The 27,206-nt window shown below is 46.5% G+C and overlaps 1 protein-coding gene across 2 annotated transcripts in view; it reads right to left on the reverse strand.

Moving 5' to 3' along the window:
• The window catches only part of NMNAT2 (nicotinamide nucleotide adenylyltransferase 2), a 171,935-nt gene that overhangs the window by 7,118 nt on the left and 137,611 nt on the right, over positions 1–27,206 (reverse strand). For both annotated transcript variants that reach the window (XM_002760262.7, XM_008984865.5), the window contains exons 8-10: positions 21,763–21,839; positions 5,788–5,889; positions 5,586–5,653 (exon numbers count right to left, since the gene is read on the reverse strand). In XM_002760262.7, the coding sequence (XP_002760308.2) occupies positions 5,586–5,653; positions 5,788–5,889; positions 21,763–21,839 (247 nt within the window). The remainder of the gene's footprint in view (positions 1–5,585; positions 5,654–5,787; positions 5,890–21,762; positions 21,840–27,206) is intronic.

The following is a 27,206-nucleotide window of genomic DNA, read 5'->3' on the forward strand; positions in this document are numbered from 1 at the left end:
TTTTATTGTTTCGGGTCTTAAATTTAGGTCCTTTATTCATTTTGAGCTGAGTTTTGTGACTGATGTCAGATATGGTCCAAGTTCATTCTTTTGCATGTAGAAATCCAGTTTTCCCAGCACCATTTATTGAAGAAACTATCTTCTCTTTATTGTGTCTTTTTGATACCCTTGTCAAAAATCAGTTGACCGTATATGTTTGATTTATTTTTGGCCTCCCTATTCTGTTCCACTGCTCTATGTGTCTGTTTTTATGCCTATATCATATTATTTTGATTACTATAACTTTATAATATAATTCTAAATGAAGAAATGTGATGCCTCCAACTTTTTTTCTCATAATTGCTTTGGCTATTCAGGGTTTTTTGCAGTTTTGAGCAAATTTTAGGGTTGATTTTTCTATTTCTGTGAAGTATGAATGCCCCCATTGGGATTTTGATAAATGAGGGATTTATTAAATCTTTATGTTGCCTTAGGTAGTATGGACATTTTAGCAATGTTAACTTTTCTGATCTTTGGACATGAAATACTTTTCATTTATTTTGTCATCTTCAATTTCTTTCATCCATGTACAGATTTTTCACTTCCTTGGTTAAATTTATTCCTAAGGGTTTTTTTTGTTTGTTTATTAGTTTTTTTCAGACAGAGTCTCACTCTGTCACCCAGGCTAAAATGCAGTGGTGGATCTTGGCTCACTGCAACCTCAGCCTCCTGGGTTCAAGCGATTCTCTTGTTTCGGCCTCCTGAGTACTAGGATTACAGGCACATGCCACCACGCCCAGCTAAATTTTGTATTATTAGAGAAGAGGTTTCATCATGTTGGCCAGGTGATCTCAAACTCCTGACCTCAAGTGATCCGCTCACCTCGGCCTCCCAAAGTGCTAGGATTACAGGCATGAGCCACCATGCCCAGCTAATTGCCATTGACAGTACCTTCAGTACTATGTTGAATAGAAGTGGAGAGTGGGCATTCTTGCTTTACACCAGATCTTAGAGGAAAAGCTTTCATTTTCTCCCCATTGATTATAATGGCAGCTACGGGTTTTTGATTTTTTTTTTTTAATGGCCTTTATTGTGTTGAGGAACTTTCCTTCTATAGTTAAACTGCCAAAAATCTTTATCAAGAAAGGATGTTAAACTTTGTCCAATGCTTTATCTGAATCAACTGATATGGTCATGTGGTTTTTATCTTTCAGTCTATTCATGTGATGTATGACATTGGCTGATTTTCACATGTTAAACCAGTCTTGTGTGCCAGGGATAAATCCCACTTGATCATGATGTATAAGCTTTATGTTGTGTTGTTGAATTCAAGTTGCTAATTGTTATTATTATTATTTTTGAGACAGAGTCTTGCTCTGTAGCCCAGGCTAGAGGAATGCAGTGGCACAATCTCAGTTCACTGCAGCCTCTGTCTCCCGGGTCCCGGTTCAAGCAATTCTTCTGCCTCAGCCTCCAGAGTAGCTGGAATTACAGGCACATGCCACCATGCCCAGCTAACTTTTTTGTATTTTTAGTAGAGACAGGGTTTCACCATGTTGGCCAGGTGAAACCTGACCTCATGATCCGCCTGCCTTGGCCTCCCAAAGTGCTGGGATTACAGGCATGAGCCACCACACCGGACAATTTGCTAATATTTTATTGAGGACTTTTGCATCAATGCTCATCAGAAATAATGCCCTACAGTTTTCCTTTCTTTTGGGGCATTTTTCTTCTTCTTTTCTTTTTTTTTTTTTTTGATACAGAGTCTCACTCTGTTTCCCAGGCTGGAGTGCAGTGGTGTGATCTCGGCTCACTGCAACCTCTGCCTCCTGGGTTCAAGTGATTCTCCTGCCTCAGCCTCTCAAGTGGCTGGGATTACAGACATGTATCTCCATCCCCAGATAATTTTTGTATTCTTTATAGAGATGGGATTTCACCATATTGTCCAGGCTTGTCTTGGACTCCTGACATCAAGTAATCTGCCCACCTTGGCCTGCCAAAGTGCTAGGATTACAGGCATGAGCCACTGTGTCCGGCCTTTTGTGGTGTCTTTATCTGGCTTAGGTATCAAGGTTGTTGGCCTCATAGAATTTGCTAGGGGGGTATTCCTTCCAGCTGTATTTCTTTGAAGAAGTTAAGATTACAGCTCATGCCGATAATCCCAACACTTTGGGAGGCTGAGCGGGGAGCGGATCATTAGGTCAGGAGTTCAAGACTAGTCTGGCCAACATAGTGAAACCCTGTCTCTACTAAAAATATAAAAATCAGCTGGGCATGGTGGCGGGTGCCAATAGTCTCAGGTACTTGGGAGGCTGAGGCAGGAGAATCACTTGAACCCAGGAGGCGGAGGTTGCAGTGAGCTGAGATCATGCCACTTCACTCCAGCCTGGGTGACAGAATGAGACTCTGTTTCAAAAAAAAAAAAGTATTGAATTAATTATTCTTTAGAATTCAGCTCTGAAATCATCTGGTCCTGAGCTTTTTCTTTGTTGGGAATTTTTAAATTACTACTTTAATCTATTTGTTATTGGTCTGTTCAGGCTATTCCTGATTCAACCTTGGCAGAATATATTTTTAGAGGAATTTATGCATGACCTCTAGGTTACCAAATCTGTTTGCATATAATTGTTCGTCATAATCCCTTATGATCCGTCTTATTTCTGAGACATCTGTTATAATGTCTACACTTTCATTTCTGATTTTATATATTTGATTCTTTTTTTCAGTCTAGATAAAAGTTTGTCAATTTTATTTTTTTCAAAAAACCAACTCTTCATTTTATTAATTTTTTTCTATTCTCTATTTCGTTTTTCTCTAATCTTTATTATTTCCCTCCTCTGGGTTTAGTTTGTTCTTTTTCTAGTTCCTTGAGGTTTAGTGCTAGGTAATTTATTTGGGGTCTTTCTTTTTTTAATGTGAGCATTTATTGTCAGAAGCTTCCCTCTTAGAACTATCCTTATTTACTCCTTTTGGGTTCCTCTGCATGCTGGCCTCAAAAGTCTGAATCCTCTTCCAGGGATTTTTGGGATTCACTACATCTTTTCCTTCCTACAGAAGTCCATGGAGGAAAGGCACCAACAGGCATGAAGGACTCCAGTGACACATTTTGGCTTCTGCAGTTTTTTTCCAGCCTTGGTGTGGCTGCTTCTTGTTCTCTCCTAACACAATAGTCTAGGTGTCAGACCTAAATGAACTATTTGTAAAAATTCATATACTTCTCTACATACCTAGATTCTAACAGGCATCTGAGCCCTGCCTGTGAGATCTCCCTGGAGACCAGCTCACTGCCTTCAATGCATGCACTGTCCTTGAAACTACCTTTGCAAAATTATGACTGAGACAGTGAAAGAAATCTAACTTAACTGACTCCATGTTGCTTCTAACCTCCAAGCTGTCCTTGTTCATTCCTGGGTGTAGGCTGAACTAACTTTGGGAGAAACTTAGTTTATAGTTTAAACAAAGACAGTAACAGCCCTTTCCCGAAGCAGACCTACTTCTTGGCTGGGGACTAGATTGCCTTTGTAGGACTAACATTGGCCATAAGATTAGCAATTTTGGTTTAGGAGTCATGCAGCTGGAGGCTACAAGATTCTGACCCTCCCTAAACTGCTCCTGAGATCACTGCTTGGGATATTTTGTAGACCCTGCACTTGATGGACCAGCTGGCACCACCCAAATCAATAAACTGGCTCATTTGAACTTGCAGTCCCCCACCCAGAAACTGACTCAACATAAGAAGACAGCTTCGACTCCGTATGATTTCATCTCTGACCAATCAGCACTCCCGGCTCGCTGGCTTCCCACGACCCACCAAGTTATCCTTAAAAACTCTGCTTTCTGAATGCTCAAGGAGACTGATATTCATAATAATAAAACTCCAGTCTCAGGCTCTGCATGAATTACTCTTTCTCTATTGCAATTCCCCTGTCTTGATGAATTGGCTCTGTCTAGGCACTGGGCAACGTGAACCCCTTGGGTGGTTACACTCTGACCTTGCAAGCTAGGTCCCTAAGTGCCTCCTCACATAGTTAAACTTTTTGAAAAAGTGTGTATACTTGTGGCTCAGAAGCACATTCCTAAGCCCATCCCCCACAAATTTGGATTTAGTGGGCCTGGGTGGGACACAGGAATTTGTACGTTGTGTAACTCTGCATGGTGACTCTAATGTGCAGCCATGCTCGGAACCACATCCTGCAACTCTCCACTTACTGCCCATTGCTCTTGCCCTCACCTCACAGTGGATGCTACCCTTATGAATGTTTCTGTAATTGCCTTTCAGGGAAGAAGACAATTACTTTTTAAAGTCTTGGTCTCATTTGATTTCTATGAAAGATGTGACAGATGGCAATGTTCTCCATCTTTGTACCCTCTCTCACTTTGGCTTCTGGTCCACCACTGCTGGTGATTTCGAACTGCCTTTAACTTTCTATCAAATGCTAAAATGTTTGCAATATTCCCCACAGTCTTCTCTTCTTACTCTTTTTGTGAGCTTGTCCATATCTAGAATTTTAAATGACATGTATACATTCGTGGCTTGCAGTTTTACACTTCTAGGCCTCTATATTCTGTATATTTCACCATTCCACTCAACATTTCCACTTTGGGTTTGTGGTAGAGACTGTTAACTGGCCCCTAATACCCATTCTTTCCTTCTTTGGGTTAATAATAGAGCATCCTGAGTTTCATCTGGGCATGTGGCTGCTAAACTACAAAGTCTATTTCCCAGCCGTCCGCCGTCCTCCACCCTCGAGCCAGTGGGATGCAAAGGGAAGTGGTATGCACAACTCCAGGTCACCTTAAAGGCAAAGCTTCTTGCCATGGGCTTCACCTTGCCTTTTCCCGCTGGCTGAGAAGGACCACTGTTGCAGCAGCTGTGCACCCAGAGACAGAAGCTTCATGTGGATAAGGCCATAGATTTCATCTTTGACTTCAGTAAGAGGGAACTAAACATCTAACTTATTTAAAACTCTGAATATTGGAATCTTTTTGTTTTGGCAGCTTATCTTATACCCTTAGCAAACATTATTCTATAAGCACCTCCAACTAAAGAGTCCAAACTGAAAACACCCTCTTCTCCCCTTAAAGCAGCTAAGACTAGCTAACAGACTGTCTCCCCATTTAAAATTAAATGGCTGAGGCCAGCACAGTGGCTCACGCCCGTAATCCCAGCACTTTGGGAGACTGAGGTGGGCAGATCACTTGAGGCCAGAAGTTCAAGACCACCCTGGCCAACATGGTGAAACCCCATCTCTACTAATTATCTAAAAATTAGCTAGGCGTGGTGGTGTGTGCCTGTAATCCCTGATACTCGGGAACTGAGGCAGAAGAATCTCCGGGAACCGAACCCGGGAGATGGAGGTTGCAGTGAGCCAAGATTGTGCCACTGTACTCCAGCCTGGGCAACAAGAGTGAGACTCTGCCTCAAAAATAAATAAATAAATAAATAAGAATAAGTGACTGGGAATAAATGAGGTCTAAACACGAAGCTAAACACCAGGGCAGCAGATGTCTGCCTCAATCTCTGCGTCATCTTTGATGGAGGAAAGTTATGTGGAGACTTGTAAGCTGGGTTGACTAAAGTCTCTCTGGCCATTGGTCAAACATACCTGCTCTTGGTTGAGCTGACGACAGACATGGGATGGTTGATGTCATCCTTCACCACCATGATGTTGTTCTGAGGACAGAGCAGAGAGAGTCAGCTGCCAGCCCCTCCCACTAAAGTCCTTTTGCTCTCTCATTCCTCCAGCTGCCAGGACTCTCAGAGAAGGGCCACATCCCAGAGGTGCACTAGCAGGACGGAGGACTCACTTTGTATTTGCGGAGTATTGAGGAGTGATTCATGATTCGGTCTGTGTCAGCTGCATCCCGGGGCACCACCACAATCCCAAAGTCACCAACAATCACCTCCATCTGAAGAAACAGAGAGAGGACCCTTTGGTAAAACCATAAGCCCAAACTCCTACAAAGCAATGACTTAGCGTGGCAGAATCCTCTCCCGTTATTCCACATGGAACCCCAGGCTTTAGTCCTAAACTGGCCTTTTTCTCAGCCCCATCAGCCAGCTCCTTCAAGGAACACCCTTAACAGTGTTAACAGAATAAGTGAAAACATTGCCTGGCACACAGAAGTCACTTAATAAATACTCTATATGTCAGGAATAAATCAATTCTTACATGTCTGGGCAAGATCTCTCCAGTTCCTGAGGCTCCCATTGAGTGCACAATGCTGCAGAATCCTATGAATGACATCACGTCCTTACCTGGTAAACACCCTCCGGAGTGAAAGAGACCCCTCTGTTCAGCAAGCATATTTGAGCCCTCGGGTGGATGTCAAGAGAGGGACATCATGAGAGGGACTAAACACTTTTCTATCTCACCCTCATAAAAACTGCTGGGGGACTCAAGGGCAGCCAAGAGCAACAAGTGCTTGGAATGCATCACTGGGTACCCAGGCTGTGGTAAGGAGATGATGATCATTATTAGGGTCACTTCAGAGATCAGTTGATAGAAGCTTTCATTTCTCCATATGAGAAATGAAACTTTTTTTTTTTTTGAGGCATGGTCTTAGTCTGTCACCCAGGCTGGAGTACAGTGGCACGATCATGGCTCACTGCAGCCTCAACCTCCTGGGCTCAAGCAATCCTCCCACCTCAGCCTTCCAAAGAGCTGAGACCACAGGCACATACTACCATGCCTGGCTAATCTTTTTTATTTTATTTTTGTAGAGAGGGGATCTTGCTATGTTGCCCAGGCTGGTCTCAAACTCCTGGGCTCAAGTGATACTCCCACCCCAGCCTCCCAAAGTATTGAGATTACAGGCATGAGTCATTACACCTAGCCAAAAATCTTCTTTTCATGCAAAAGAAATAACATTTTTATTTTCTGACTGTGGATGCAATGCAAGCTTAGGAATCCAGAAAAAAAATATTGATCAATTACAACCACACAATCCAGGTAACGACTATGAATGGTCTAGTGTATCTCTGTAGTTTTTTTCTTTCTGAAAATAGGTGTCTCTATCCACAACTGGATTAAACCATAAAATTGGTCGTTTTACTTACATTTTTTCATTTAGTATTGTATTTTGAGCATTTTCTCACATTGTTAAAAATTATTTGGAAACATAACAATCTGTATATTTTATACTATGTTATATTAAACTGGTCCTATATTGTGCAATGTTGGACAGTTACCTCTGATTTTTGCAATTATACATGACACTTTAATGAAGATCTTTATACATAAATATTTTATCACATCTCTGATTATTTCCTTAGGAAAATAAATGATATAATTTAATATAAACTGGACATAATTCTTGAGACATATCACCAAGTTGCTTTCTGGAAATTTGTGCCAATTTTTTATTTTGAAAGAGCCTGAAAGTTGTGGCATTTAATAGACTTGGATCTGGCCTGGGCATATTAGAGTTTAGATCTTGGACAATGCCTGCTTTGAGGGCCAGGGACCCAGATTTTTTCCCATAATTCTCTAAACAAGTGGCACAGAAACAGATATACAGGGGCACGGTGGTCCCTTCTTCTCTCCAGGGGATTTCTGCAGAGGATTTCTTCTCTCCAGCAGAATTCCATTTCTAAGCCTGATTTATTGGTTTTGTGTGTGTGTGTTTGTGTGCACTCCTGAATACTTCTGTCCACCTTTACCCTTCTTCTCCTATTGCTTACAAATGGACCTAGACTTGAAGCTGGAGTGCTGATGTTGCTAAAATTAAAAATCGGCTGAAAGTGGAGGAAAGTTGTAGAGAGAAGTTAGAAAGCTAGGTGTAGACCATCAGAGCATCTCTGGATCATGTAATCTGGAAGATATTGAGCACTGCACAGCACAGCACAACTATTGTTGGTGTTCAGATCAGGTAAACTGATACCAAGTCTCTTGTCTTATAAACCAGAAATGGTAGGGAGAGGCAGGGCAGGGAGTTGGAGTTAGAGCCAGCTCCTTCTGCCATGGCGTTTAGGATACTGCACTGGGACTCTCTGTAGACACTGGTTCTCAAACTTGGCTACACATTAGAATCACCTGAAGGACTTAAACAGTTCCAAAGCCCAGCTCACACCTGAGATCAGTTAAACCAGAATCCCTGGGGCTGGGACTCAGGCAGCAGTATCTCTTTCAATTCCCCAGATGATATCAGTATGCAACAACGTTGCTGAACCAGTGGGCTAAGTATTGAATTAAAGCTCTGGGGAAACTGGCAGAGAAAGAGACAGAAAAGTGAAGAGAGGAGAAGAGGAGAGGAGAGGGGAGAAGAGAAAGGAGGGCAGAGGAGGGGAGAAGAGAGAATCTATCCAAGCTGGTATCCATGGGGATCCCGGAACTGCATGGTTATGTAGATGTCTCAACATAATCTAGTATAAATTGCACAATGTAGGATCTGCCTTTAAATTGATTCTGTAAACCTGATGAATGTTTCATATATGATGTTTGTAATAATGGGTCTATCTAAAGTGAGCATTCTAGTTTAAATCATGAAAATAATGGCTCAGAATAGCAGTCCTCGTGGGGGAATTGCCCTGTGGGTGACATCAGTGCAGCTGCTGCTCTCTACTCAGTACCTAATGATCTGAGCGCCCAATCAATAACTGTGCCAGGCTGTTCAGTGGGTGGCAAGCAGATGGAGGCCTTTCTGCTTAAGATGTTTTCCTTTTCCAAAAACGGTGACAGACTTGTCCCTGGGAATCACAGATGGGTCGAGGGAGACAGGATATATGAGACAAGATCTACAGCTTCAGGGGATCAGGGCAGGGGTTCAGGCCAGAGACTGCAGATGCTCTCTGCTCCTTTGGCCAGAAACTGTTTTTGTGGCAACTGTTTAGAGGATTATGGGAGAAAATCTGGATCCCCTGCCCCCCAAATCAGGCCTTACTCAATAAGCTGCACTGCTTAGAAACAACTTTCCTGCTGGAGGGTATTTGTGTGTGTGTGCACATGCATGCACATATGTGTGTATGCATGTATGCATGTTAGGAAAGGGAAGGTACTACGTGCTAGAGTTGGTGAGATGTGCCTTCAGGCCAATGAGTACCCGTCTCCCTCCAGGAGCTCAGCTGTCCTTCCCACCCCAACCCCCCATTGCCTGCCTTCACCCACTACCCTCTCCTGGTTTTCCTCCTACCTCTCTGGCTGCTGGCTACTTCTTTCTGGCCCCCTGTGCTAATTCCTCCTTTTCTGTAACTTTGTGCCACTGGACTCCTCCAGGCCTCCATCCCTGGACATTTTTTCTTTTCTATCTACACTCACACCCTTCATAATTACAAAGCTTTAAAAGCACACAAAAGAACATTTTTTTTTCTTCCAAATGAACATTTCCAGCATTAACTTCTCTCCTGAACTGCAGGCTCATAGATCAGCTGCCTTCTCAACATGCCAACTTGGATAGGGCATTGCCAACATAGTATGTCCATAAGCTCCTAGACCCACTAATGTAAACAGTTAAACCAACCACTCCCCTCAAAGAAATGGTTTTTCTATAACCTTTTTCATAAATAGAAATTCTCTTATAATTGCTCAGACAAAAAGCTTTGATATTTTCCTTGATTCCTCTCTTTCTCTCATATCCCACATTCAGTCTATAAATTAGTCCAGTGGACTCTACCTTCAAAACAAATCCAAGAATCTGCTCATTTCTCACCATGTCCATCCCTTCTGTATTGGTCCAAGCCTCTTCTGGCAAGATGAATAATGAACCCAAAAGATATCCAGGTTGTAATCCCTGGAACCTCTGAATATGGCAAAAGAGACTCTGCAGATATGATTAAACTAAGAATCTTGAGATTATCCTGGGTTATCTGGGCAGGTCCTAAAAGCAATAACAAGTACCCTTACAAGAGGCAGAAGGAGGCTGGACCCAGAAGAGAGAAGATAATGAGAAGATGGAGCAGAAAGAGATTTGAAAGAATACACTGTGAGCCTTGAAGTTGGAGGAAGGGACCGTGAGCCAATGAATATCACAAATGCAGCTCTAGAAGCTGGAAGTCAAGGAAACCGATTTTCCCCTAGATCCTCTGGAGGGAGCATGGCCTTGCCAACAGCTTGGTTTGGACCCAGTAAAACCTATTTCAGACTCTGACTTCCGGGACTGTAAGAGAATAAAGATGTGTTATCCTAAGCCACCAAGTTTGCAGAACTAGGAAACTAGTTCACCTCTATCATCTCTCCTTTGGATTGCTCTGGTCTCTCATTATTTTCTTGCCTTTTTAGATCTATTTCCAATAGCCAGACTGATAATATTAAAATATAAGCCAAATTATGTTGCTCCTTGGTTCGAAATGTTTCACTTAAATATTACTTTCTTGGTGAGATCCTCTCTGGCCACTCTAATTAAACCTGCATCCCTTGTGCTCTCCCACCCCTGAAGCCTAAATTCTCACCAGAGTTGCACTTTCACCCTTTTGGTTCTCTAGGCAGCACTAAGGTGGCTGGCAAGAACAATTGCTTTACAAAATTGGCAAAAAGGGGCCAAGAAGAGAGCGCTTGATCCATTTTGTAAGACTGGTATGGTGTGGAAACACCAACTATATGTTCCACATAAGAAATAATGGAAAACATCAGTCCCAAGGATGCAAGAAACCAAAATTGCATGGGGTTGGGATAGCCTCAAGGGTTGTGTGTGTGAAGTGAGTCTTGCTAATCTGCAGAATGCTAAAGTTGCATTTAGAAAATTCAAGCTGACTGCTGAAGATCCCCAGCGCAAAAACTGCCTGACTCACTTCCATGGTATGGATCTTACCTGTGACAAAATGTGTTCCATGATCAAAAAAATGGCAGACCTGTGGGGCACAGTGGCTCACGCCTGTAATTCCAGCACTTCGGGAGGCCAAGGTGGGCAGATCACGAGGTCAGGAGTTCGAGAGCAGCCTGGCCAACATGGTGAAACCCCATCTCTACTAAAAATACAAAAAATTAGTTGGCCGTGGTTGCACACGCCTCTAATACCAGCTACTCCTGTAGCTGAGGCAGGAGAATCACTTGGACCTGAGAGGTGGAGGCTGCAGTAAGCCAAGATTGTGCCACTGCACTCTGGTCTGGCTGACAAGAGCAAGAATCCGTCTTCAAAAAAAAAAAGGCAGACCAGGATTGAAGCTCAGGTTGATGTCAAGACTACCAACGGCTATTAGCTTCATCTAGTCCGTGTTGATTTTACTAAAAAGAGGCAACAATCAGATATGGAAGACCTCTTAGGCTCAGCACCAACAGGCCTGCCAAATCCAGGAGAAGATGATGGTAATCACGACGGGGTGGGGGGCTGGGGGGTTGTTGTGGACAAATGACTTGAAAGAAGTGTTCAATAAATTGGTCCCAGACAGCACTGGAAAACAGAAAAGGCTTGCCAATCTGTCTTCCCCGTAATGTTTTCATTAGTTTTTCCAGAGCCACTACTTTCACCATGAGGATAGTGGCTCTGGAAAAACTACTGGGGGCGAGACAGGAGCTAAAGTGGAACAAGCTGGTGGATAAGAGCCACTGGACCAAGAATCTGTTAAAATTCAGACTTTTAAGGGTGACAAATAGAAAGTATTATTTGTGAAAAAAATAAAATAAACAACAACAAAACAGATTCCCAGACCTTACCTGAGAAATTTTGATACAGGGTGTGTCAGGGGCTGGAGCCGCTCCCTTTACAAAGCTCCCACCTTTGGGAGTTCTTTTGTTTGTTTGTTTCTTTGAGACAGAGTCTCGCTCTGTTAACCAGGCTGTAGTACAGTGGTGCAATCTCTGCTCACTGCAACCTCTGCCTCCCAGGTTCAAGCGATTCTTCTGCCTCAGCCTCCTGAGTAGCTGGGACTACAGGTGTGCGCCACCACACCCGGCTAATTTTTTTTTTTTTTTTGTATTTTTAGTAGAGATGGGGTTTCACAGTGTTGGTGAGGATGGTCTCAATCACCTGACCTTGTGATCCACCCGCCTTGGCTTCCCAAAGTGCTGGGATTATAGACGTGGGCCACTATGCCTGGCCAGGAATTGTTTTAAATCACATGGGCAATTGCCTAAGCTGCTAATATTCTGGCCTGGTTTAGGATGGGGTCAAAATGAGGTACTCACAGGACAGGTACCTCAGCACCTCTGAGAAGCCCGGCATGACTAAGGACATTCCCCCTGTGCCCTGGGGAGTGGGGGATGTAAGGCAGACATCTGACCCCAGGAAGCATAGGGCATTGAGATCCCCTTCCTATGGAGCCTGCAGAAGTGTGCCCAGGCCTCTGGGACTGAACTCTTGTTTGTGCACGAGGGGACCAGCACCTCCTGTCTTCACGAAGAGCTCTCTGTGGGTCTTGCCCTTGGGGGTGGGGCGGGTGAGTGGCCAATGCGGTAGAACTGTCCTGCAATTCTACTCTACTGGGTAAATTTCATTTTTGACGGTGACCAATGTGACCTCACACCGTGGGAAGGGTCAGGGCACAATCTTCTTCCCCTGCAGCACACAGTGGCCTTCAGTTTGGCACTGGCCTGTGTTGAGTCTCAGAGGTGGGGTCTGTGACATTCATCCTGCGTCTACTTCCTGCTCACAGGCACGGCTTTGATCCTATCTTTTCATCTTCTGGTCAAAGGCTCCCCAGGGGAGGCAGGGATAGGGATGGGGAGAGGAAGTGGGAGGGGGTAGACTCTGCTTCCCCAAATGTGGGGAATCTGAGGGAAGGATATGAGACATGTTGAGTCAGGAAGCAACTTGGCCTTGGAAGAGAAAACACTCATGACCCAGGCAGCAGAGCTCTTGGAAGGAACATCAAGTTCGCTCATCCCTCCAAGAGGCTGAATCTCAAGACCTTCCCTGCTGGATTTAAGGGGATGCTTTCAGTGGGTGGATGACTTGTTGTCTTGGCCAGGCATTTTCCTAGACACCAGGGATGCAGCATTGAGCAAGACAGATATGGCGTCATCTCTTGGACAGATCACTATCTAGTGTGAGACATTAAACAAATGATTATTTTCAACTGTATCTACTGCTGTGAGGATAAGGGTAGGTTACTACTGGGTGGCTAATATCTTATAGTAACTGATATATTATGGGTAACTAGCAAAATTTGGGCCACATCCCATGGTGGAGGCAAACTCTCTTATGAGCTGAACTCCTCCAACCAAGTTGTCCTCAATCACCCTGTCATTCAACAAACTTTTATTGAGTGTATATGGTGAACTGGGCATTGCTCTGGTGTTGGCAAATAAGACAGGCAAGTTTCCTGCACTCAAGGGGCTTACCTTCAAGTAGGGAGAGATCATAAACAAATAAATATATAAATAAGCTAACATCATGGCAAGGTGTGATGACTCATGCCTGTAATCCCAGCACTTTAAAAGGCCAAGGTGGGAGGATCACTTGAGCCCAGGAGTTTCAGACCAGCCCGGGCAACATGGTGGTGAGACCTCATCTCTACAAAAAAGAAAAATTTATTTTAAATTAGCTGAGTGTGGTGGCACATGCTTGAGTTCCAGCTACTTTTGAGGCTGAGGCAAGAGGATTGCTTGAGCCCAAGAGGATTGCTTGAGCTCAGGAGTTCAAGGCTGCAGTGAGCTATGATGGCACCACTGCACTCTAGCAGAGTGAGACCCTGTCTCTGAAAAATAAGTAAATAAAAAGAAAACAAGTAGAGTTCAGTAATAATGATTCTAAAACAAAATGACCCTTATGTTGAAACCTAAGTGATAAGAAGTGAAGGGCATGGGGATATCTAGGAGAAGAAGATTCCCAAGAAGGCTATAGCTAGTACAAAGACCCTGAGGCGGGGAAAATTGATCAAATAAACAAGATGGCACTCGGGCACACAGCGGTCAGAAAAGTAGACAAGGACCAGATCACGATGAAGACGGGGTTTCATTCCAATCACAAAGAAATGCCATTAGAGTGTCTTAAACAGAGGACTTGACTTCCGTTAGCAGCAGGAGCCAATGTCTGTGGATTTTCCCTGGCAGGCTTAACTGGCAAGATCCTCCACAGGGCCATACTGAGATCAGTGAGCCAAAGCCTGACCTTCCCTCCCAAACAGCGCTCTCTTCTCGGGTACAGTACATCAGCAACTGCGGCCCACCTGTGTTTCTCCTCCAGATAAGGATAGTCAGGGAGGCACATGTGGCCACCGGGAAGGAGAGGAAGAAACATCGATCAAGGTTCCTGCTATGTAAATGCACAGTACTGGGGGCTCATCACATTGAATCCTTACGACAACTATCTTCGGAGATCTGTGCCTCAGTTCCTACTTCATGGGTGGAGAAACCAAGACTCAGTGAGACTGAATAACCTGTCCAAACTGCACAGCCACCAAGTGAGTGGGATCTACTCTGGTCTGCCTTGAGGACTCTTTCCTTCACATCACACCTCTTCCAAATCCATTTTTAAGACTCATAGCTTAGAGACTTGAAATGTTCTTGGTTAAAAAATATTTCTATTTGAAAATATATTCCCCCTTATTTGTGCCCCCAGCTTACCACCGCTACCAGCTTACCACAGCATTGAGAGGCTGGCACCTTCCAATTCATTACTCTGCATCACCCTTAGTGTATATAATTTTAGTATACTTCTGGATGAGTTTAAAAAGATGCAAAGAAGGAACTTTGGCAAAGCCACGCAGTACTTGAGCAGCTTCTAAAACATGCTCCCTCCATTTCAGTAAAGGATTCTCCACCTTTCTCTGGCCCCTGCCACTCTCTGGAGGGAAGGCTGGATGGAAACTAGCAGGGTCAGAGTCCAGCAGGTGGAAATGCATTTCCAGGATGGCTCTCTTAATGCAAAAAAAGGAGAAAGAACCATTCTTAAGAGAGGCTTCCCAGAGGAAATCATCCCCACTCCACTGCCAACTTAACTGGGGGTGTGGAAAGGCAGGGGATTCCAGACTCAAGTCAACAGCCTGGAAACCAAACCAACAGTGCCTTTCACACGAGAACAACCAGAATCCCTCATTGGTAGGACCTGAGCCTCCTTCCTCTGAGCCTGTAATTTGGTATCAGTGGTATCAGTGTGAGGGCCTAATCCCTGGGGTGCAAGAGTCCATCAGGCTTCCTGGCTGGAGCTGGACTCTCTGATAAAAACCATCTGAGCCTGAATAGCCAAATGTTTGTCTTTTTTCCATTTATCCTGGGGCCCTGGGATTTCTTCTGGAGTGGCTAATGCCCCAGGCCTTTCCTCTGTTTATTTTCTTTGGTTGTTTTCCCATAGCTGATGGATGTAGGAAGCAGTTAGCCCATGGCTGGTTGGCTGGAAAAATGTAGGATACAGCCAATTAGAACCAGCCTGTGGAATGCTGGGTTCTGAGGAGTGAAAAAAAAAAAAAAGAAAGATAAAACAATTCCTCAGTGGCCGTATCTGGTGACTGATGTTCCATCCCCAGGTTTTTACTCTTTCGGATTAAATATTGACTTGCTCACTTGAAATGCAAATACTCTTGAGAGCAGCTAATACATGTAGTTATTAAACTTAATGATTGTGCTGCATGCTCAAAAGTTAATACCAAATAAATACCAGGATCCCCTAATTTCAACCAACCAGAACCATCTCCCCAAATTCCGTGGGTGTTCCCCTACTGAACACACCCTGCTCCCTACTCCAAAAGCTCTTATCTTTCTACCTACTTCACCCAGTCCTCTTCACCATTCAAAGCCCAGCTCAAGGGTCATGTCCTCCCCTGTGGCCGGCAGCACAAGATACGTGGCGTTATTCCCACCTGTCTATCTTGTCTGTCTATCTGGAGTAAGGCTCTGAAGACTTGTTTGAAGTCCTGCTCTGCCATTCAATAGCTTTGTGGTCTTGGACTAGTCACAACCCAGCAATCCATTTGAGCCTTGGTCTCCATATCTACAAAATGGAAATAGAGATTTCACTTCCCAGGAGTGTTCTAGGTGTTAAATAAGATAATCCATGAGAAACAATCCAAATGTTTATTGTCTGTCTTCCCCACCGGAAAGCCAAGTGCACAGTCAGGTAATATCTCCTTTGTTTTCTCACATGGCTGGGTGCTCAATAAGTATTTTAAAATAAGTGAATAGGTTGGGCACAGTGGCTCATGCCTGTAATCCCAACACTTTGGAAGGCCAAGGCGGATCACAAGGTCAGGAGATTGAGACCATCTTGGCTAACATGGTAAAACCCCGCCTGTACTAAAAACACAAAAAATTAGCCAGGTGTGGTGGCATGTGCCTGTAGTCCCAGATACGCGAGAGGCTGAGGCAGGAGAATCGCTTGAACCTGGGAGGCAGAGGTTGCAGTGAGCTGAGATTGCGCACTGCACTCCAGCCTGGGAAACAGAGTGAGACTCTGTCGAAAAGAAAAGAAAAGGGGGGAGAGAGAGAGAGAGAGAGAGAGAGAGAGAGAGAGTGAGAGAGAGAGAGAGAGAGAGAGAAAAGTCAGACACTTTTAGACTGTAAGTGCATCAAAGATAAATACATTCTACGTTCATCCTGGGCGCTTGATAAGTATTTGTTGAAAGAGTTATTGATTGAAGAAAGAAATGCTTGAATCAACAACAATTTTTTTGAGATGGTATTTCACTCTTGTCACGCAGGCTGGACTGCAGTGGCACTCTCTCGGCTTGCTGCAATGTCCACCTCCCGGGTTCAAGTGATTCTCCTGACTCAGCCTCCCGAGTAGCTGGGGTTACAGGCACCTGCCACCACACCTGGCTAATTTTTAAATTTTTAGTAGAGATGGGATTTTACCATGTTGGCCAGGCTGGTTTTGATCTCCTGACCTCAGGTGATCTGCCCGCCTCAGCCTCCCAAAGTGCTGGGATTACAGGTGTGAGCCAATGTGCTCAGCCTTGAAACAGAATTGATTTGCCTGCTGGGCGCAGTGATGGACAAAGCAGCTGGCAGCATCAGATCCCTAGACAGCGGGTTTTGTTTTGGGGAGGGGAGTGAGTGCAAATGCCTTCTGCTCAAATCTGCCCATGGTTGACCCTGTAGCCTTTGGCCTTGGCTTCCCGTAGTCCTTGATCCCTGCCTGAATACCTGCATTGATGCTGGTAGCAGGATGCAGCAAAGCAAAGGAGCAGGTCTCCTGAGGGACACTGGTTCTCTAACAAAGAACCGGGGAATGCAGTGAGGTGTTGGGAGCTGGGTTCCGATCTCTGAGGCTGGTCCAGAAGTCTGGATCTGGATTTCCCTCAGAAATCCAGAGTGGACGTGCCAGTTTCCAGGACATACAGCAACTCTATTCTATTACACTTGGGAGAAACTCGATGACTATGTATGGAATTTTTTCTCCATGGAATGTGAGAGGAAGGGTGTGTCACTGGTTAGAGGTCAGAATTTGCTGTGGGATAATGGATCTTTGTGCCTAGTGGGAAATGCCACAAGGGATGTGTTAGGGGTGGGGATGGGGTCATCCCATTAGTCACGTAATTATGTTTCTGGATGGAGAACTTTGGTTCAGGAATCCAAAGTGAAAGAAAAAGCAAAACTGACTCAGTGGAGTAGGAGATGGTACTGGAGGAGGCCCTGGCAGTCCAGCTGTTCAGCAGATGGGCTCAGCTGGTTCCTGGCCTGGCTGAAGGGCAGGCTGCTCCATAGCCCCTTTGAGCTTTCTTCCCAGACCTGTTTGAACCAGTGGCTTCCCTCCTGCCTTCTTTCTGAAGATGCTGGAGAAGATATGAGAGACTGGAGTGTGGGGCCAGTGCCTAGGACTTTTCCAAGAAGTTTTGACCTCCCTCCTGCCCTTCTGTCCCCGGTCAAGGGCAGTGTTAAATCAAGTTTGGCCTAAAGCTGTCTCCCTGCATATTTTAAGTTCAACCTAAAGGTTTCTCTGTACATGGTGAACCATAACAAGTGAAGGTCTAAACAGACTGTAGCCTACATTTGTACCAATCAATCGCCAAGTTTTGGTCAATCAAATGTAGCCAACTGTTCAAACTGTTGAAATGCGGCTGTTTCTGTACTTCACTTCCATTTTCTGTACATCACTCTCCTTTTTCTGTCCATAAATCTTCCACCACGTGGCTGTGCTGGAGTCTGAGAGCTTACTCTGACAGGGGAGGCTGCCTGATTCATGAATTGTTCATTGCTAAATTAAGGTCTTTTAAATTTAATTCAGCTGAAGTGTTTCTTTTAACAGCAGATTTCAGGGTTTTGGCCTCATGGTCTCCAAGCAAAGGTCTGTGTTCAACAAGTATCACTCGGGGCACCAGGTTATAAAAAGAAATACGCTCTGAGAAAGGGATGAATGAATAACAAACGAATGGAACCTGGAACAAGCAGGTCTCACACATCTCATTTCCAGGGGTCTCATGGCTGGGAACTGAAATTCCTAAAACAGGCCGTTTCCAGGCAAACTGCAGCGGTAGAACTTGCTAGTACAATAAGCAGAGCCCACCCTGTACCCACTCCTGACAGATGTTCCTTTTCCAGACCTTGAGATCCAACCCTCCCCAAATAAGGGCAGTGGACCACTCACTGAGGTGCTAACGAGTTTCATGCTCCCCACACCCTCCTCTGCCAGCTCCTTCTTTCTTTCCTAACGTCCTTCCTTCCTTCCTTCTTTCTTGTTTTTTTTTTTTTTTTTTTTTTTTTAATGGAGTCTTGCTTTGTCACCCAGGCTGGAGTGCAGTGGTGCGATCTCAGCTTACTGCGACCTCCACCTCCTGGGTTCATGCAGTTTTCCTGCCTCAGCCTCCTGAGTAGCTGGGATTACAGGCACGTGCCACCACACCCAGGCTGGAGTACAAGTGGCACCATCTCTGCTCACTCAGTGGTTCTAAGGACTTTGCAGATCGGCTGTGGGTACTGAGCAGTTGGCTGGCAGGATGGGAAGCAGGTCAGCTCCAGGCTCTAAAAAGCCCTCTGGAGCAAGCTTGAGGGTCTGCTTCACCCAAATCCTTCTGCTGCCTCTGCAGGGGACTGGATTTTTCACCACCCTGGACAAGCTAGATGTAGGGTCCCTGCTGGCCTGGGACTGTGGTACTCTCTGAGCATAGCTAGGCTGGGTGTCCTGGGACTCCAGGGTGGCCAACCCAGGACTGATGGAGGCCCCAGGATACGAGTATTTCAGTTTTAAAACCAGGCAAGTCTCGCAGAAACAGGGACTAGTTGGTCACCTGATCTTATCTCATCCATCCCTGGCTTCCAGAGGATGTTCCAAAGTCATCTATCTCAGACCGGAGGTTGGAAATGGGATAGGAGAATCCCTCTCCTTTTTCCACAACCACTCAGATGGGACAAAAATTCTATGATCTCCCTGTGAATCTAGAAAGAGAAGAGGGTCAGGGCTGGGACTTGCCAAGTGGTCAAGTGGGAACACATTTGACTCAATGGGTTTACTCCACCTCTGTGGTTACATCCCTGGTAAATCAACCGCCACTGAATGTTTCTCAGATTTTCCAGCCAACCCTGGTCTCAGCACCAGGGACCGACCAGAAGAGGAGAGACCTGGAGCTCGTCTCCCTGGTCCTCTACCATTGGTATCTGACAACACCAAGGCCAGTCATTTTGGAGTGAAGTTAGAGTGCCTCCAATCTAAATTGGCAATCTAACTGGGAGGAGCAGAGAGGGACGGGCCTGCAGCAAGGCCCCAAACTGGGTAAGTTTCACGCTCCAGGAAGCCTGGGTCTGCCCTGGAGAGGAGGCTCCTCACCCATCACACTTAGTAAAGAGTCCCCAGGGATTCCTGCTCCCAAGCAACACTCCAGGCTGTGCGGCAGCTACTGACCTTATTCCTCTAAATCCCTCCAGGACTGCCCAGGCCTCTGCAGTAAAACGGGGCCCAGGCAATGGCCCAGATTTGCCTGGATTCTTGAAAGAGCTTTGCTGAGCTCTTGTATAGAACTTTGCCTGGCATTACTTTTGCCTTTCACAGCCCCTTGTGAAGTAGCAGTAAAGCAAAAGCTAATTAAGCCACTTAATTTAGAACTGAAAGGAGGTTTAAGATTTCACCTGGAGGAAGTGGTTCCAGGGTGGAGAGGACTGTATATTTCACACAGTATACTTTACTTCCCTGAAACTGTCCCTGCCATCTTGGTTATACCACAGCATGTTAGCATTTACGCCCTTCGTCGTGAATAGCTTGCGTATCTGTGTGTCTATTTAAGCAAATTCACTTCTTAGCTTTATTGAGCATGACTGCATGTCAGGGGCACCAGCTGGGCACTTTCTTTTTTTCTTTTTTTTTTTGAGACAGAGTTTCACTCTTGTTACCCAGGCTGGAGTGCAATGGCACAATCTCGGCTCACCGCAACTTCTGCCTCCAGGGTTCAGGCAATTCTCCCGCCTCAGCCTCCTGAGTAGCTGGGATTACAGGCACACGCCACCATGCCCAGCTAATTTTTTTGTATTTTTAGTAAAGACGGGGTTTCACCATATTGACCAGGATGGTCTCGATCTCTTGACCTCGTGATCCACCCGCCTCGGCCTCCCAAAGTGCTGGGATTACAGGCTTGAGCCACTGTGCCCGGCCTGGGTACTTTCAATAGATAATACCATTTACACCTTCCAAACCTATGGGAGGTAGGTACTATTTTTATGCTCATTTTAGGGATGGAAAAAAACAAAAATTAGGATATATTTTGTTGGCTAGGCGTGGTGGCTCACGTCTGTAATCCCAGCACTTTGGGAGGCTGAGGCGGACGGATTGCCTGAGGTCAGTGGTTCGAGACCAGCCTGGCCAACATGGTGAAACCCCGTCTCTACTAAAAATACAAAAATTAGCCAGGTGTGGTAGCGGGTGCCTGTAATCCCAGCTACTCAGGAGGCCGAGGCAGGAGAATTGTTCTAACCCAGTAGGTGGAAGTTGCAGTGAGCAGAGATGGTGCCACTTGTACTCCAGCCTGGGCAACAGAGTGACTCGTCTCAAAATAATAATAATAATATATTTTGTCATGAGCTGTGTGGGAGTAGAACTTGAATCTTGAGCCTGACCTTGACTGGCTCTGTCCTGCCTCTCTCTCTCTGTCCAGAGACACATAAATGTACACGAAAATATTTCATATGTGTATGTCATGCCATCTATTAGGGGCAAGGATTGTATGGTACAACATTTCTTTAAAATCTCAGAATGCTATAGATAACATTCTATAGATTTTACAAATAATAATAATAATAAAAAAAAACTGAGGCAGGTCCAGAGTCACACAGTAAGTTAATAAAAAACATTCCGCCTAGAATTGCTGCCTTGGGAATTCAATGTCCATAGAGCTATGGGGTTGGGCGCTAGCTCAGGCCACCAGGTGAACAAATTAGTGAAAGAATAAGAATGAATGTATGTGTGAAGAGTGAGTAATTTATGGGTGAGCTGGTTTGAGATCGTCACAGTCAGATCCGGCAACGAAAGGTGTCACCAAGCTCCTCAGTGGTGTCAGATTAACCTCCGGGTTCCCTCAGTGCCAAGTCAACTGCCAAGGATCCTGCCCACCTCTTGTCATGCACTTCTCCCCTCTGGACCCCTTTTCTCTTGTTGAGAGGATTCCAGGGTGGTATTTACCAGCTCTTCAAAAGGAATCAAAGGAAAACAAAACACACAATAATCTCAAAACGACAAAGATGTTTTCTCCCTTTCTGCTCCCCACCCGCAACACAAACGCATATCCCAAGCACTATTTGGAGCCAGATACCGTATGACTCAGCTTGCTTTTCTCCCAGGGGCTTTACTGGAGCAAGCTTGAGGAGGAGTTAAGTGTAAAAATGCAGTAGCCGATAAAGCTTTCGGGTAGGTGAGAATTTTCTACCATAGCATGTGAATGGACTGCCCTCTTAGGAGCTCAGAAGTGAAGACAGGAGGCCAGAACCAAGCGCGCCTTTCCCATCCCTCCCAGTCCCAGCTGCGTACGTGCCAGGCGATAACCTTGCTACTCACATCTGCCTCGTTCCAGAGCCCTGGGATGCAGAAGGACTCCAGCAGGTCACTACCACACAGCAGCAGGATCCGCAGCTCTGAGGAGGGGAGGAAAGTTTGCAAAGGGAGTAAGTGAAGGCCTGGGAAGCATTCGACACTCAGCCTTCTTCCCCTGGTGCATACATAACTCTCGCACCTTTGGGGCTGTGGGGCCAGGTTCTCCCAGCTGACCCTGCACCAGGGTGTGTGCAGTGCAGAACCCCTGCTCCCCTTTCCCTTGGGCTCATTTCCACAGTACCCTCATTCCCTGCGGGAGGAATTACTCATGAAAGAAGAAGGTCACAGAGGGTGACCAACTGCTCTGGCTTTCCCAGGACATGGATCTTTCAGGGCTAAGCCAGGATGGTTCGTTACTGCAACAGTGGCTGAGCCAGCGACACGCCCTGTCTAAGGTCTGAGGTCCCCTTTCTTGCTCCCTGTCAAGCTCGAACGTCAACAGAGTTTGGATTCTCTGCTACTGTGCATTGTCTGGAGTTTGTCTCCCTGCCATGGTAGGGGGTGTGAGGGGACATGGAGTGTACCTGGAGGTAGCTGAGTATATCAAATGTGTCACAAGGCCGCTGCCCCAGCAAAGGGCTTGAGAGCAAGGCTGAGGCCCCTCACGGTGCCCGTACTTTTCCTGGCACCCAGGCGCACTTCCTGCTTGTCAGTTGTTTTTCTTCCCTCATTAAGCCCACGCTGAATTATCCCAGTGAGGCCCACTGTTTAAATGAGGCAGCAAGTGGATTCACTTAATAACTGAGCAGTGGGGAATAGCATTCTGGGAACACTGTGAGGAGTGTCCTCGCCCAGGAGGTGGCTCAGGGTGGAGCACAGTGAGGCTCCCAGCCATCCCAGGCTCTTCCAGCAAGAGACCAAGGCTGGCGGGCGTGTCGTCTGAAACAGCAAGGCAGCCCTGCACTGAGGTCACCTCCAGCTTTCTACACACAGCTGCCAGCACAGGCCCTGCCACCCTGAGGCCAAGGTGAGAGATGAGAGAAGCTTCGGGCGGCCCTGCCTGCCTAAGACCCTGAGGAGGACTTTCAGGTGGGAATTGGTCCCGTGCTGCAAAATGAGTTTCTAGGTGGGACTCCTGAAGCAGGCGAGAGGCTGCTGGGCCAAGGGTGGGCATGCCGGCATCTCATGGTCCCTGGGACAGGGCAGCCCTCTCACCTCAGGAGCCCACTGAGGGCTGGGATGGTGACGATGAAATATTCCTGCAGCCTGTCTCGTCTCCTCTCCATCACACCTTAGTCTAATGATCTGTTTGTGTGCAGGGTTTTGCTTTTTCCTTACAGCCCCAGGGTCTGGCAGAGTCACTGGCTTACAGTAGGTGCTCAGACATGTTGAATGGGTGAGGCAACCGATGAGCTGACAGCAGAGGTCCTGCAGGCTGCCTTCCGGGCAATCTGGGATGGCTGTGCTGGCTATCAGGGCCTCTGCTCTTGCAGCAAGGGGTCACAGGGAAAAATGTTGGCCTGAGTCAGTGGCGCCTCTGTGTTGCGCCATGGGACTTCTGACCCAACTCCCCAGCGGTGGAGAGGAAGCACGCTTGCTGTGTCTGACAGGAGCCAGGCTGGGCTTATTTCTGGGAGCCACCCGGGCTTCTAGGTCAGTTTTCTGTTGAAAGGGCACGTCTCTGTAATTCTGGCTACCTAAAAGTCCAGTTAGATCAAGCTTGTCCAATCCGTGGCTTGTAGGCCACATGTAGTCCAGGGTGGCTCTGAATGCAGCCTAAAATAAATTAGTAAACTTTTATTTATTTATTTATTTATTTTTGGAGACAGAGTCTTGCTCTGTCACCCAGGCTAGAGTGCAGTGGTGTAATCGTGGCTCACTGCAACCTTTGCCTCGTAGGTTCAAGCAATTCTCTTGCCTCAGCCTCCCGAGTAACTGGGATTATAGGCGTGTACCACCACACCTGGCTAATTTTTGTATTTTCAGTAGAGAAGGGGTTTCACCAAGTTGGCCAGGCTGGTCTCAAACTCCTGACCTCAAGTGATCCACCCACCGTGGTCTCCCAAAGTTCTGGGATTACAGTTATGAGCCACCATACCCAGAGTGTAAACTTTTCTTAAAACATTATTAGATTATTTTGGCGATTTTTTTTTTTTTTGAGATGGAATCTCACTCTGTAGCCAGGCTGGAGTGCAGTGGCACGATCTCAGCTCACTGCAACTGCCACCTCCTAGGTTCAATCAATTCTTCTGCCTCAGCCTCCCAAGTAGCTGGGACTACAGGCACGCACCACCACACTCAGCTAATTTTTGTATTTTTAGTAGAGACAGGGTTTCAGTGTGTTGCAGGATGATCTTGATCTCTCGCTACATGACCCACCCACCTTGGCCTCTCAAAGTGCTGGGACTACAGGTGTGAGCCACGGCTCCCGGCTTTCATTTTTATTTTTTATTTTTAGCTCATCATCTATTGTCAGTGTTAGTGTATTTTATGTGTGGCCCAAGATAATTATTCTTCCAGTGTCACCCAGGGAAGCCAAAAGATTGGACAGTCCTGTATTAGACGGTCACGTCAATAAGGCCCGTGCTGGCCCTCAGCTTTCCCTATATCAGTGGTTCTCAGCTCAGGGCGATTTTGCAGTTGCCAAGGGACACTGGGCAATGTGTGGACACTTTCGGGTGTTAGGACTGGAGGGGGAGGGCGGCGTGCTACTGGCGTCTAGTGGGTAGAGGCTAGGAGCACGGCTAAACATCCTGCAATGCACAGGAATGTGCCCCCCACCCCCAACACAGAATTATCTGTTTCCAAATGTCAATTAGTGCCAAGGTTAAAAATCCCTGCTTACAGCCATGAAAATGAATCTCTTTCCTATTCCCAAGCCAGGGTCGCAGTATCCCAACCAAATATAATAGCACTTTTCTTTTTTAAGTCAAAGCACAGAGAGTTCCAGAGTGGGGTCACTGTCACCTTTTCTTACAGGACCAGCACAAACATTTAAGTCACAGACAAGCAGTCCCAGCCAGGCTTGAGATCCCACGTGTGGTCACTGGAGGGCAGCAGTGACTTCTCCCAGTTTGTGTCTGAGACTAAGGCAACTTTCCAACCCACCAGCCTGTAGCCTGGGGCAGCCAGGGAGGAGCAGTTAGCTTTTAGAAGCATGTAAATAGGGTCAACAGATGCTAATGGAGCTAGGAGAAAACTGCTTTTCCTCGTTTAGTGTGCAAGGAAATATCAAAGAGGGGGACATGTGAGCCCCAGGGCCTCACACAGCACAGGAATGAAGACTCCGGAGGCAGAGTAGCTCCCTTCCAGCTTCTCTGGGCCAGCCTCCTTCCCCAGGTCACCCTGATCCAGGGCCACGAGCCAGAATGCAGCTCTCTGTCCACACTCCTCTCCCAGGAATCCCGGCTATGTGAAGCCCAGGCCCTGCAGTCCATCCCAGTTTCCACTGCACACAGCTACCACCTGGAACCATGCCAGGACCTGAGCCCAATCTGACAGCTGTGTTTCTAGTAGAGACAGGGTTTCTCCATGTTGGTCTCCAACTCTCCTTCTGAGCTCTCCTTTCTCAGAACCTAAGTGTTCTTCATTCTCACCCCACCACTGTCCCTTCTCTGTCACATGCAAGTGGACCCTCCCTCTCAGTGAGCACAGGGGATGTGGAGGGAGACAGACAGAGCCTGGGAATGCCGGAGGTGAGAGGTCACTCCCCAGCTGCATTTTCCATCCCTGGCTCACCATAACTCCAAAATGCTACAGAGCAAGAAGAGTAAGCAGAGACCCCTGCCCCTCCAGAGGTAGCGGTGAGCTGATGGATGTGAACACAGCAGTGCGCTGTGCAGCACTGATAATCTGTGTCCTCTCTGGGAAGGGACTCCTTGAGTCAGGGTGGAGAGAGCCTGATCTACCCACCTGGGTGCTGGAAAGGCAAGCAAGGCTATGGCTGAAGCTTGCCATAATGGAAAGAGAAATACACATGGAATACAATGAGAAGTCCTAAGGCTGCTCTGAGCTCACTGCGTGGGAAGGCGGCAGGTCTCGGCCACGCTGGAACTGCAGGGAAGTGGAGTACAGGAGCTTTCAGCCTAGCCCGGCACCTTCACTCCCATCCTTGCCCGATGGGCATTCTAGGGCTGCAGTACCTACAGCCAAATGCTCCTGCCTGTTTTGGGGAGCAACCAGGAAAGCAGGTGCTCCTTCCTGTGGTCTTCAGAGACTGATGTGCTGGTCAATAAAGGATATTAAAACAGGCTGGGCGCGGTGGCTCATGCCTGTAATCCCAGCACTTTGGGAGGCCGAGGCGGGGTGGCTCATGAGGTCAAGAGATTGAGACCATCCTGGCCAACATGGTGAAACCCCATCTCTACTAAAAAATATAAAAATTAGCTGGGCATGGTGGTGCACGCCTGTAGTCCCAGCTACATGGGAGGCTGAGGCAGGAGAATTGCTTGAACCTGGGAGGCAGAGGTTGTACTGTGCCGAGATCAGGCCACTGCACTCCAGCCTGGTGACAGAGCAAGACTCTGTCTCAAAAAAAAGGATATTAAAATATAGTAAAATAATTAGGAAATGAGGGATTTTGAATATTCATTCTTTTTGTTTTTAATTTTTTAAGATAATATAACTTAATTTTTATTAATGGTTATATTTAAAACTAGTTCACACAATTCCTGAAAACTGGCTGGGTGCATGGCTCATGCCTGTAATCTCAGCACTTTGGGAAGCTAAGGCAGGTGGATCACCTGAGGTTAGGAGTTGGAGACCAACATGGAGAAACCTCGTCTCTACTAGAAACACAAAATTAGCTGGGCGTGGTGGTACATGCCTGTAATCCCAGTTACTCAGGAGGCTGAGACAGGAGAATCACTTGAACCCAGGGGGTGGAGGTTGCAGTGAGCCGAGATCGTGCCATTGCACTCCAGCCTGGGCAACAAGAATGAAACTCCAAAAAAAAAAATCTTGAAAACTTTACAAATGGTTGTAGGAAACCAACTGAGCTGATTGAGGGACAGCACTGCACCTCAGATGAGAGGATGAGACCCATAGAAGCCCCTTGAAATGACGTCACATCTGCTGGGTCTGCAGGAAGAACCAGGTGCTCAGGACAACCCCTGCCTCTCAGGATTGCAGCGGGAGCCCTAACTTCCAGTGCTTGGACAGAAGAGTACCAGGAGGGGGTGCTTGGAGGATCTTTGCAGCTGGATGTTCAAGATTGAGCGGGTGGACACCAGGCTGCCTCACCCTAGAGCGCCAGGCATTCCTGATGTCACTGACCCTTCTTGTCCCCTGGTACCTGCGCCAGCCCCAGCTCTATTCTGACGTCTCCCTGTCCTTTCCCCAGCTTCAGACGCCTGCATCTCCCACTTGCCTCCCTCACCCATTCTGAAACCCTGGGAAGATTTCAGTGTTCCTATCTGTTCTCAGCTTGCTTGTAGGGGTCATCAACTCCTTCCCACCCTGACAGCTGG

This window comes from Callithrix jacchus, chromosome 18, assembly GCF_049354715.1.
Source record: "Callithrix jacchus isolate 240 chromosome 18, calJac240_pri, whole genome shotgun sequence".
In the NCBI taxonomy this organism is placed as follows: Eukaryota; Metazoa; Chordata; class Mammalia; order Primates; family Cebidae; genus Callithrix; species Callithrix jacchus.